Source organism: Rhea americana, unplaced genomic scaffold, assembly GCF_003343005.1.
Source record: "Rhea americana isolate MKP2758 unplaced genomic scaffold, rheAme1 scaffold_168, whole genome shotgun sequence".
Classification (NCBI taxonomy): domain Eukaryota; kingdom Metazoa; phylum Chordata; class Aves; order Rheiformes; family Rheidae; genus Rhea; species Rhea americana.
The window spans coordinates 1285729-1298156 of NW_028185794.1; the positions used below are offsets into that span (position 1 = coordinate 1285729).

The 12428-nt window shown below is 45.7% G+C and overlaps 1 protein-coding gene across 1 annotated transcript in view; it reads left to right on the top strand.

Moving 5' to 3' along the window:
- Positions 1 to 12428, top strand: part of ARIH1 (ariadne RBR E3 ubiquitin protein ligase 1) — a 40783-nt gene that overhangs the window by 24153 nt on the left and 4202 nt on the right. Inside the window, exons 9-12 of the mRNA XM_085300735.1 lie at positions 7788 to 7918; positions 8017 to 8074; positions 9367 to 9627; positions 10548 to 10660. Of these exons, the coding sequence (XP_085156861.1) occupies positions 7788 to 7918; positions 8017 to 8074; positions 9367 to 9627; positions 10548 to 10660 (563 nt within the window). The remainder of the gene's footprint in view (positions 1 to 7787; positions 7919 to 8016; positions 8075 to 9366; positions 9628 to 10547; positions 10661 to 12428) is intronic.

The following is a 12428-nucleotide window of genomic DNA, read 5'->3' on the forward strand; positions in this document are numbered from 1 at the left end:
TGGGGAGGGTGCGAGGAAACRGCCGCTTTGTTTTCTTCGCTCTGTTGTGTAAGTAGTTAATGGCATTGTTTGCTGCCGAGCTGCTGCTTTCTGGGGCTCGCTGCGTGTTTTTTGTTGAACTGGAATGTTGCATTAYGGTGAAAGCAGAAACACCCATTGCACTGAAATGCACGGTTAAAAGCACGCCGAAATTGTGTCGTCTCGGTCGCTTCTTCCTGCTCCACGGACTGAGACTTGTGTGACCTCTCCTCCGAGGCTGAACGTTGCCTGATAAAATTAACTTGGCCTTTTCTGAGGTAGGACGGTTCAAAGATGTGTTGAAGCTCAAGAACGGAACCAAATTTGTTCAAAGCTTTCTTGCTCTTCAGATAYTGCCTATAGTAAACCTGAAGAAGAGTAGCTGAGTAGTTTGGAACRGCTGGATGCAGGCACATGTGAAGCACCTTTCAGCCTAGAGTAGCAATTATTTGGAGCATCAAAAATGCCACAGCCCTACTGCCTCTTTGGCCTGTGCCACTGCCCAAGGCAGCCAGGAGGTGCTGCCGCCCCTCAAGGAGGATATCGGTGATGGCCTTGGGGCTTTCCATCTTCTAMTCGCCCCTACGCTGGCGTGTGGCAATAGAGACCAGGGTCTGAGCTCTTTACCTGAGAGTGCAAGATTAGTTTTGCCCRACCTTCTGGTGGGGAGCCCTGGGCTTGCTGGGTTTTGATCTGTTTAGATATCTGGCTTTCCCTTACTGGATTCTGTGCTTGTTAAAAGGATGTACCCATGTGTTAATATAGCTCAAACATGGGTAACATGCCAGTAATGCTGACTGCTGGAAACAGTAAATGACCTGTCTCTTTTCAGACAAGGAGATGGGGGGGGGGGTTTGGCAGCTTGCTTGCCCAAAGCTTTAAGCGTGGAGGGAGCTGCTCTTGTCAAGGTGTTCACCCTGTTTTTAACCGGCTCTGGAATTGGTCAGCGAGGAGCCATGCTAGTGGTTGGGCTGCTGTTTAAAGCGCAACCCAGACTCTCAGAAATCGGATTCAATGACAGGAGCAAGAAGACTTTGTGGGAAACACCCATCCTGAGGATGGTGGGGTGGGGAAGCCGAGAGCATGGCGTAGCCRTGCTGGCATCAGCCCAGCTAATCTGTTAGTTCCTGTAGTCCTGTGTTAGCAGGAGCAAGAGTTGTTGTCCTTGAACATCCCTGTCTAAGCTACTTCCTCTCATTCTAATGCCGTGTGAGACATTCCTACAGCAAGAAAATATTTTGGAGCCCAGACTGTACAAAAGCAGTAGAAGAGGGGAGGGGGGAAAAGGGCAGGGTAATCACACCGGACATCTGAGCAAGCCGACTGTCATGGAGTCTTACGATACCCGTATCAACTGAGTTAACTAAAGGACAATATTGCAATTCTTCTCCCTCTCAGAACTGATGCTAGATTTGATGGAGGGGAAAGTTGGCAGGAAACGTAACCCACCCCTCTAATGATCTCTGCCTTCTCGTGGGCAGCAAAGATGTGGAAGATGGTAATTTCACACTGCTGTAACGATGAAGTGCGAGCGGCGCTGGCTGTTGGAACATGTGTAATCGGAGCTTCGCAGCCTCCGGAGAAGCAGACCGGCCCAGCGCTGCAGGGCTGCCAGCCGCCACCTTTTCCTGCCTGAACTGCCTGCTGGCCGCTGGCCAAACGCTCGGAGAAATCCAAGCGCCTAGCTGACGGTGACACGGTTCGACCGCTGTTCAGAAGGGAACCAAATATTTGTACAGCTCGGGGCAGGGGGAGGGGGAGAAAAAAAATCCTTTCCTGCTGTAGCCTGAGGTTGTAGCAATGCACTGGGYAGCGAATCGCACCGTCGAGGTGCAGGCATGTCTGTCCTTCCTCTTTCTGTCTCTGCAGTGCTTCCAGCAGGAAAGCAGGTCCGTCGCGTTTGGGGAGGACAGGCTTTTGCCTCCAYGGCTGTTGGCTTCAGTGCATGCAAGCCAGAGCCCTAAAACTGCATTGGACTAATTGATCCAAAACAGCCTAGAAGGGAACTGAATCCCGTCAGACTTCAAATCCCCATTTGCAGTGGAAAAGCCTCCCCCCCCCCCTTTTTTTCCCCCACGTAATTCAGTTGTCGCTGCTGCCGTGTTTCCGTAGCTGCTGGCGTTTCCAGCAGGTTTTAGCTTCTGCAGAGTGCTTTCTCCAGCCCTCCGAGTGCGACGCTGAGCTGCAGTCTTGTCCCACGGGGCCTGTGTTCAGGGAAGAAGACTTCCTCTCTTACCAGGGTCAAGCCGTAAGAGAAAAATACCGGTCTTCCTGGAATGTATGCTTGAAATCTTGGTAATCCTTTGCAACAGGAGAATGTGAGGTAAATTTGTTCCAGCTTGCCCTGAGACAGCATAGGAAAGGAAAATGAGGCAATTGCTGTATGAGAGAATAAAAAAGTGAAACCCATCTGAATTGGTTTCTGCTCACAAACTGGAGTGACATGGTACATTTTTTGAGTAATTATGTCAAGCAATCTGAATAAAACATTGAGATTTGAGTAGTTACTTTGTGCTCTCCTGTATTTAAAAATATATATATTATTTTGGGTTCGTTTACTTGCACTTGGGAGATCACTGTGCTAGATTTCTTTTACTGCTTGTACAAAACAATTTCTGGAGCAGGCAGTGGAGTAGATGGTCTTTGACCCAAAGTAAGCTACTTCTGAATATGTGAATTCAGCTTGACTAAATTGGTCTAAATTTGGGATAAGCCAATACAAATTCTGCATCAAGGCTTTAATCCTCCGTGTTCTAGGGAAGAGTTGAACAGTTCAGGGTTTTGCATGCTGCTTTCTTTCTCGATTTGTTGTACATTCTTGGCTTGTAACTTGTTCTTTTCTTCTTGAAATCAACTGGGCAGGTTTCTGGTGTTGGCAGCTTCATGTGGCTTTGTGAATAAAGAAACCACAGGCATCCGTCACTTCTGTTAAGTGGACTTCCAGAGGATTTGGGTAGGGGGAACCCAAACCCTCAGAACCAGAAAACTTGGATTTGTGCATTTATTTTTGGTTTTCCTAAGGTGTATCAGGGCTGCCTAGAAGGAGAGGAATATGGAAAAAAAAAGTTTCAAACCTGAGTTTCAACAATGTTAATCCTTCTGTGTCTGTCTTCTAAAGAAAGAAGAAAAGGGATAGGGGACTGTGCCTTAACTGCACTGGTCTTCACCCAAGGCAGTGTTTTTTGTTGAAGTTAAATTGATGTTAATGAAAGTTGCTCGTATGATACTAAAATTCCCCCTACTTCACCATTTTTTGGCTCTGGCAAGTCACCATCTCATTATTTTCCAGGCTAGAGAGGACTTGAATATCTGATGCACAGAACAAGCAGATTGATTTTCTTCCTCCTCCTCCTCCAAAAAAATGCTATTGGACATTATGCCCCTTAAAGCAAGATGGAATGGCATGAACCCAGTTTTCAGGTTGCTTTTTAAAATGTCTGAACATGTATTCCCTCTGTACTCTCCGAAGGCATTACATCTGTTCAAATGCAGGTAGATTCTGGCAGCCCGGTAGATTCTGCAGCACTCGGCTTTGCTCTTTCGTTTCTCACCCCTGCAGTTCAGGACCGGAGCCGYGAACGGCGTCTTTCCGAGACGAAGAACTGCGGTCCCTCCTGTTTTGCTCAGTGATTCTCGGTGTTGTCACTGTAGGTTATTTTGCAGCAACTGTAGCTGAGTTCAGCAGTTTCAGGTCTGGTTGAAACGCATCAAATATTCCCTGCGGTATTGGAGGATTCCCTTTTTAGGGCAGGGTATAGGTGAAGGCATCACCGCGAGTACGGCTGCTGTGCTGGTGTGCACCAGCCGTCTCTGGGAGTCCCGGAGAGGACTAAGCTGTTTCACCTGCCCTGAAACACAAAAGTSTTTCTGTTTTATCCTTCTATTCGTAGAACGGCAGCTGAGGTTTAAGGTGTTTTGTGTACGCCCAGCCTTTCATGACAGAATAGGGATTGTTCTCTTTTGCTAGGTTTGCCTGGGCTTTTGTTTCAAAGTGCAGGGCGTAAGCACAACAGTGATTTGTTTGGAGTGGAATGATGTTAATGAGGTCACTTCTGCATCGTGGCCTGATGGATAATGTACAGAATAATCTACTCATTTAGTAATTTGATTTGCTGGCTGTTATGTTGTTTGCATGGCCATAATTCTCAATAAAACCTTTCTTCCCTATCCTCCTTAATCTGTAAATCCCTCCTACTTATTGCRTTAGTATTTGAATAGTTGCTACTTTTTTTTTTTTCCCTGCTATTATTCAGCATTTCTTTAATGTTCTTCTCATGGCTTTTTCTTAGTCTTTAGCAATACTTGACTTAGATACTTTTACACAACTTCGTGGATCTTATAGCTTACTGAGTAATCTGCCTGCCTTGTGCCTTGCTTGGAAGAGTATGGAAACTTTAAAAGAACGGCATTCCCTTTAATGCAAGGGCTATAATTAGGGTCTTTCTGTTGCAGTTTGCATCCTAGTGCTGCCTAGAAGCYGTAATCATCATTCAGTACTGAGACACTGAAGAGCTTAGTTTTGTCCTTAAATACGCGACGGCAGAATTTCAGCGCTCATAATTGAACGCAGCTGCAGATGATGGTGGGCCCACAAGCAGCATGGAAGTGTCCCGCTGTGCCTCTCCAGGTTGGCAGGTTGTCTGGGCACTGTTTCTCCGTTATTCCAGTTGTGGGATTTTTCCGGAGCAGGCGTGATCACTCCAGCTGTTTTTGATTTAACTGTGTCTTCATCAGATGAGACGTGTTTTAAAGAAGCTGCATGACTCTGCTACCACCATCTTCTCTTGAAAAACCATTCATGACTGTTTTCCCCAGGATCAGTATTTGAGTGACAGGAGAGCTGTAACATAGTGCGTGAAAGGGATGCAGTGACACTCTTGCATGGAAAATACATCCTAGCTGATGAGCTAACCAAACTGTGATCTGCCCACACAGTCGTGAAGGGTATTGATGTGATAAATTTAAATCTTGATGTTTTTCTACTGTACTGAGAAAGAGGGGAGGGCTGCATGGGAAAAGAGTTGTTGTACTGGGCACAGCATTGGAAGGAGAGAGCGTTTTTTTAACTCCAAAGGTCACAAAACTAGATAGACTATTTGGGAACAACTTTACCTAGCTAGATAACCATCCTGTGGAGAAYGCAGCAGGAGTCTTGCTGTTGTCTCTGACTGATGGTGTCTCCTTGAGTGGCCTTCAAGGGAGGAGCTACTCTGTTTCATTTACTCCATTTGTAGCTGGACAAACTGTTTAATGGGGAGGAAAGCAGAGCAGGCTGAATCTGCCCCTTTGTGTGCTTGCCTGCTGCCTGAAGAACTGGTCAGAGTAACCAACCTAGCCCCAAAGCCCTGAACCAGAAGGAATAACCAGCCAGCTAGCATGCAGTGTACTAGCAAAGCACGAGGACAGGAGGAGAGCGGTGACTGCAGAAAGAAACAGTCATCAAACTGCTGCAGTAGTTATGCTTGCAGTTCTGGGGAATTGTATTTCCAAGAGTAACCTAGTTTTCTGGTTAGAAACTGAGCTTTGGCCCTCTTACTCAAGACGAGCCCCAGGGAGAGTCCGCTTGCGACAGGTAGGTAGGATGGGAGCGCTGCCATGGGCTGGCTGAATRGCTAGGAGGGAATGCTGGAGGGCAGTGCTCTCCAGACCCGTGCAGTGAGCGTACCAGCTCCTTTGAAAGGAAGCACTAGACCCTTGCTCAGGAAAACCTAGCTGGTTTTGTAGGATGTCACTTGTTTCTGCCCAGTCCTTAAGCTGCCTTCTTCAGGAGCAAAGCAAGTSTTCAAAGAGAAACGAATGAAGCTGGTACTGAAGTGGACCTCTCKGCTGTAGCTGGGGCGAACTGTGAAATGATTTGGGTTGGGAGGGACCCCTGGGTGTCCTCTTGTTCAGCCCCCTGGCTCAAAGCAAGGCTGGCTTCAAAGTCAGCTCAGGTGCCTGCAGTGAGACTTGGTTTTCATTAGTTCAGGTTTGCAAATTTGCAGTCGCCAGGAAGCAAAAGTAACTGAAAGAAACTTTTTTTTTTTTTTTAATGTTTGGCCAAGAAGAGGCCACGATTTTTCATGTTAACTTCTTCCCCCCGTCACTTCCCTCATAACCTGCTTTGCCTCACTGCAAACCTCCCACCTTACTCCCAGTGAGAAAGGCTGTGTCTRGCATCTGGAGACCACACTGGTCTTTTGCACCTCCTGAGCTATTTCTGAATATTTCTTGGCGTGCAAATTCTACAACTTTTTTACGGTACGAATAYTAAAACTTATATGAAAACGTATCTTATGATGATACCTGGGGCACTTGGAGTAGATGTAGTAGTGTGTGCTAGGTTATAAAAGCAGTAGTTGTATGCTGGTAGAGCATGTTGGTTTCTTTCTTCAGTGGGTGTATGTGTGTTTTGAATGCTGGGATGGAGAACTGTGCTGGGATAGGGTACTGTACTCTTTTTTTCCTCTGCGAAGTAAAAGGAAAAGGTGTGCTCTTAATTGGAGGTGGGGTATTTTGTATTCTTCTGGCACAAGAGCTGCAGCTGGCTTTACAAGGGAGGATTACTGAATTCTACGAGTCCTTTGACTTGTGTTGAGTATCACCTTATAGATAAAACCATGGTTTTGGCAAAAACTTCACATTTGAATGAGCTTTTGGAAGGTGCTCTGCTTGTCCCTGCCTTGTGTTGGCACAAGTACTGGTGTGGCTATGTGGTGAGCTGAACTGATCTGGGCTAAAATGCATTTTATGTGCTTGTTGGTTCATTTAACCTTGATGAGTTCTTTGACCCAGGTTTGGTGCAGCTGTGCTTTGGGTCGTTGGCGCAAGAAGAGTGCCCCAGGGACAGGAACAAGTGGTAGAAGGGTGTTGGACTTGCTTTCATTGCTGGTAGAGCCAGCTTAGGCTATTTTTGCAATGTCAGCTTTGTGTGCTTATTGGGGTGCTAGGGGAATACGCAAGTTTTTGATGTTCTGCATGGGGTAGACAGCTGAATATCGTATGAAATCACCCATGCTGCAGGTCTGTGAGAATAATAGTGGTGTTAGGAAGATCTTTGGAGAATAGTTCCTGTGAGCAGTGCTGCTCTTTGATATCTGAACGCTCGGCAAAGATTTTGTACCTAAAAAAGGAAGCCCCACGTGGGCTCTCATAGAAGAGTCTTTAGTGAGGTGTCACATGAAGAGGAAAAGAGGAGGCTGACAGCAAATGTGGAAATGTCCCAGGAGAAGTGTCTCTTTAGTTGACAGAAGCTTCTTTGAAGCACAATAAACTTTTGTTGTGAGTTTTCAGATAGTTTTTGGATTACGTTTTACAACTGCAGGTGTCTCTGATAACAGCGTGATATCAGCACACCGTTATGCTTTCTTAAGTTTGTGCTGAAATGGACCAAACACTTGACTGTGAAGAAAGCCAGATGCCTTCCCCTGGGCAATTATGGACCATCAGTACTACTGTAATTTTGGAGAAGGTCATAAAATCTTCCATCCAGTGTATCACYAGGAATGTACAGTTACATACATAAAATGAGTTATTCCTTGGAGTGGGTTTTTTTGTTTTATTTTGTTTTTTGTGCTACCCAGCTGTTCTGAGTTTGGAAGTATTTTAAGGTCTGACTTGGAAGAGAATCTTAATCAAAGGGACAAAGTAAATCATGCCTTTCACTCGATATGCAATTTCTTACTGCTGTAGGAACCCTTCTAAGTTTATAAGATGGTTGTGTGTCCAGCTCTTCCCTTTAAATCATGTCTTACTCTCCCTGTTAACCGTAATTCATCCACTGTTACCAGGAATGCCCAAAATGCCACGTGACCATCGAGAAGGATGGGGGCTGCAATCACATGGTCTGTCGGAACCAGAACTGCAAAGCTGAGTTCTGCTGGGTGTGCCTGGGCCCCTGGGAGCCCCATGGATCTGCCTGGTGAGTTTGGGACTATGCCTTGCTGGAAGGCTAGGAAGTAGTAATGCACACAGCACCTGTTTGCACTAAAACCTGTGGATTCGCTGTCCCCGTTATAGGTACAACTGTAATCGCTATAACGAGGATGATGCAAAGGCAGCAAGGGATGCACAGGAGGTGAGTCCATAACCTTTGGTGGGTAAGGGAGATCACCAGTCCTGTGGCATATTTTCAGATTTTCCATAAGCCTAGAAACCAGCCCTGGAGAACTTCCTGGATTTGGGCACAAATCCAAAAGGCAGTTAAGTTCTACAGCAGTTTTGGACTCTTGCTTTGTGCCAGAGGAAATGTTCAAAGTCACTTTAACCCGGTTTAAAGAACACATTAACTGAGTTCTTATCTGTCRTGCTGTCTTGCCTATGTTATAACAGCTCTTCACGTGAAGTCATCGTAATGCTGTGAGTCTGAGGCAACAACCCTGACATCTCTTGTAAAATACTCTTTACTGCAAAGCTCTAAAATCCTGAGGTGCTTTTAAGCACAACATATTTTCTGGCTGTAAATACAGTAGTGTCAGTTGTTCTAATAACTATTCTCGGAAGTCTGACACAAGCAGATATTGTGGGTGAAGTTGCAGCTGCATTGAACTGTTCTGTGAGTATGGATAGCACAGGCAAGATCCTTATAACGGGGAGGGATTGCATGCTGTGTGCTGCAGCTTGCAGAAATCCATTTCCTGCATCTTTGTCAAAGTGTTGGGACAGCCAAAACCTAAAACATTTCCAGCAACCCCTCCTCCTCCTGCAGCTAGGTGTGACTTGGATTGATGTTTTTGTATATTCATGCTGTACAAGTTTAACCATGCACATGTTGTCATTTTTTCAGCTGATCTGTTAGTGAAAAGAAAGTAAGATTAAGGGCTGTGTACTGAGTCATCTTGGTTCTCTTGTACTACTTAACATACGGCATCTTTCCCCTGCTCTCTAATCAGYGTGGCCTAGGCAACCTGGGGTTGCCCTCTAATGCAAGCAGCATCATTTTTTACTTAGAATTCCTTATTAACTGAGAAAAGCAAAATCTGCTTTTAACTGTTTGTCACCACACTGGAAGCATTTATGTCCTGTAATTGGGGATGGGAGGCTGAAAATAAAACTGAGCGGACTTCAGTAGTGTGATTCTACTTATTCTCAAGGCTGGGAATGAGAGTGGCTTAGCTGTGCTAGGAAGTTCCCCGCATGGTAGCGAGCAGCAGCAGGTCTGGCCTCTCGTCTCTGCACGATGTCAGGGTTAACAGTGCTGTGCAAAGTGGCGCCATCTGAATCTGGCCAGTGTGAGAGGAGAGGAAACAAGCTGGAGAGGAAGCCCATTCTCAGGGTCAGGAAGAGCCTTGTGAAGGGTTTACTTCTCTTGCAGTCATTACTTTGTTTTAACTATTTGTTCTCTTTTTCCCCTAATGGGAATTAACACAGCGATCCAGAGCAGCCCTGCAGAGGTACCTGTTCTACTGCAACCGCTATATGAACCACATGCAGAGCCTGCGCTTCGAGCACAAGCTCTATGCTCAGGTGAAGCAGAAGATGGAGGAGATGCAGCAGCACAATATGTCGTGGATCGAGGTGCAGTTCCTGAAGAAAGCAGTCGACGTCCTCTGCCAGTGTCGTGCCACACTCATGTACACTTACGTCTTTGCCTTCTACCTCAAAAAGAATAATCAGTCTATTATCTTTGAGGTAGGAGAAAACATGCTTTTCAGAAACTGAAATTACAAAGTTAACAGTGAAATAGAGATTTAATGCTTGGAGAAGCTGTTGTCCCAGAACTGTACAGAAGTGGGTTGGTCTTGGTATTCTGTTGTGTAAAAGTTAGAGGCCCTCTTGTGTATTGTGCAGCCTTCCCTTTTGGAGGAGGAGAAAGTAGAATTAAAAGCTGGTGCATTGCGGAACAAGAAGGGGGATCAAGGTTGATGGCTTGAACTGGTGAAGAGTGCCTTAAAGCTCTAATCTGGCATTTTTGTCTTTCCCTGGTGTTGCTTCCCCTCCTCCCACCCAGAATTACTATCAGTCAAGTTGCACTTGAAGGTCTAAACATGGAAGTCCAATCTGTTTTACAGGTGAAATTGTATTGGCTATTTATGATTAAAACCATCCTTCACCAGTGCTTGTGCAGAACCCAAGCCAAATGTTTCTATGCTACCTGCTCAGCAAATGGTGCACAGAACTACTGAGCGATGATCAAAACTGTGCTCTGATGCTGGTGTGCATGCACCAGGAGTTAGGAAAGTCTTTGCTAATGCTGGRAAAAATTAAATAGACAAGGAAAAGAATGGAAGACAAATTGGCTTGTACCGCACTCAACAAATAGAAAGGAAAAGGTTTATGTAGGCTTGCTAGGGTGCTGCAGATCAAGGAAGACATACAGTCGACTTTAAGGTAGATATGCAGGTTCTCTTCTAATCAAATGAAGAGATTTCTGCTTTTTCAGCTCTGATGCTCAGAGCAGGTTACATGAGTGTTACTTGAGTAAGTAAATGAGATTTTAGCTCTCATCCTGCTTTTTATTTCAGTATTAGTTTTCATTTGGATTGTAGAAAAGTCTCTTCCAAAAAGAAAAAAGGAACGCACAAACCAACTGGTGCTCTTTGTCTTTACAGAATAACCAAGCAGACTTAGAGAATGCTACAGAGGTGCTTTCTGGGTACCTTGAGCGAGATATATCCCAAGATTCGCTGCAAGACATAAAGCAGAAAGTACAGGATAAGTACAGGTTTGTTTCTGAATCATCTATCTCAAAGCTGCTCTAGCACCTGTATTTGCCATCCCATGCGATTAGTACTGGCGTGTGCTTGCCAGGTTATAGATTTCTCTGGAGTCATGTCTCTGGGAAGCTGTTTACTGTTGGCCTTCTGCCATACGCTGTGATCAGCAGCCAGTCCCTGGGCATCTGAGAGCAGCAGTAGTGCTGCGTGCCAGCCCCTGAAATCATGAGCAGTGAAGCCCTCATGGAGATGCTGGCAGCACTGTTCCATGCCCTGACTGAGACCGACCCTTGGAGAGGTGATAGCCTCCGGGGGAGGCTCCTACCTCTGCCTTGCATCTGCTCTGCTGAGCARTAGCCAGAAGATTCAAGCCTGTAATGGAAAAGGCTTGTGTGTGAAGAGCCATTGCTTCTGGTCACTGCCCTTCCTACACAAAAGGAGCCCCTGGGAGCGGCCAGGACCAAAGAGAAGAGAACAAGGAGCAACTTTGTTGTTCCCAACTGACAATTTTGACCTATGATGTGTTGCTGAAGACAGTGATCAGCTGTTTTCTTTCAACAGTGCAGTGTGTGTTGGGTCCATTTGTCCAGTATGTCCCCTGAGCAAATGTGGGTATAGAATAGGAGCTGTACCAAAGAAAAAGAGCAACCTGCTCTGGACTGTGGAAGAGAACTGAAGAACTGGGGCCCAGGTGACACACACACACCACACATGTATCTTCCAGTCCCAGGAAATCACTTCTGCACAGTGGAAAAATACAAAGCTGTAAACATGGATGAGTCACAGGATTATGGGTTGCATTTTTGAGGCATTTTGCCAGAGTCACTAATTTGTTATGCCTAACTTAGGGGAAAAAGAAAAAAAAGCCCACTGTCAAAGTAGAATGAGCTTTAGTGGCTAAGGGATTCTCTGAGGTGTGGAAGTAGTCGCTACCTGCGGTGGGCCTATGGCTAGGACTGGACAGCTTTATTGGCCCTTCTCTTTTGAGACAGTTTGTGACTTTTAGACTACCATGAAGTTGGGATCTCGGCTCATGTTGCTGTTTGCTGGAGTCCTGTGAAGTTGGACATTGTTGTAGGGGTGGTAACAACTATCGAGAACAAATGAACACCTAATATGGCCTGAACTGCCTGAGACATAGTATCCCAAACTTGCCTGCATGTTTCTGGGAAGAAAGTATGCATCTGTCAAGCCTGCGCAGGTTCCTAATTAACGAGTTTAGTCATGTCTTAATCATATCCTGCGGAGCGCTCTTCATGTGCGGGACTGGGACCAAGGATGTTTTCAAGGTGGGCAGATGGGTTTTAAAGAACTCTGGGATATTGCAGCAACTGACCACCTAGCTAATTTGGTTTCAGCTCTTTTGATCTCTTAGCCTGTGAAGTTCATGACATTTCTGGAAAACAGGATTAAACCTCCACTAACAGCAAACAACTGAAGTTTGGGAAAGCTGTTACTGTGCATGTTCCCTATCACGTGCTTCATAAAATCAATGGGACTTTGTGTACGATGATTTATGTTGCAACAGCTGATAGCGATGAGAAGAGCCMGAATGGTTTTATTCAGATAAAGCAGTCAATCTGATCAGATGCTGAATGTTAGCAGTATTAGGAATGCAACTTAAAGTGAGACACTTCTGAGTTCAGGCTGCCACGATACACTTTTCACACGCATGCCTACATGTTAATGGGTCGTGATCAAGGATAGCTTTCTGTCCGGGTCTCCTGCAGTGYGCTCGGACGTTCCTCCTGTGCCCTTGCTGTGCATCTGGCTTTA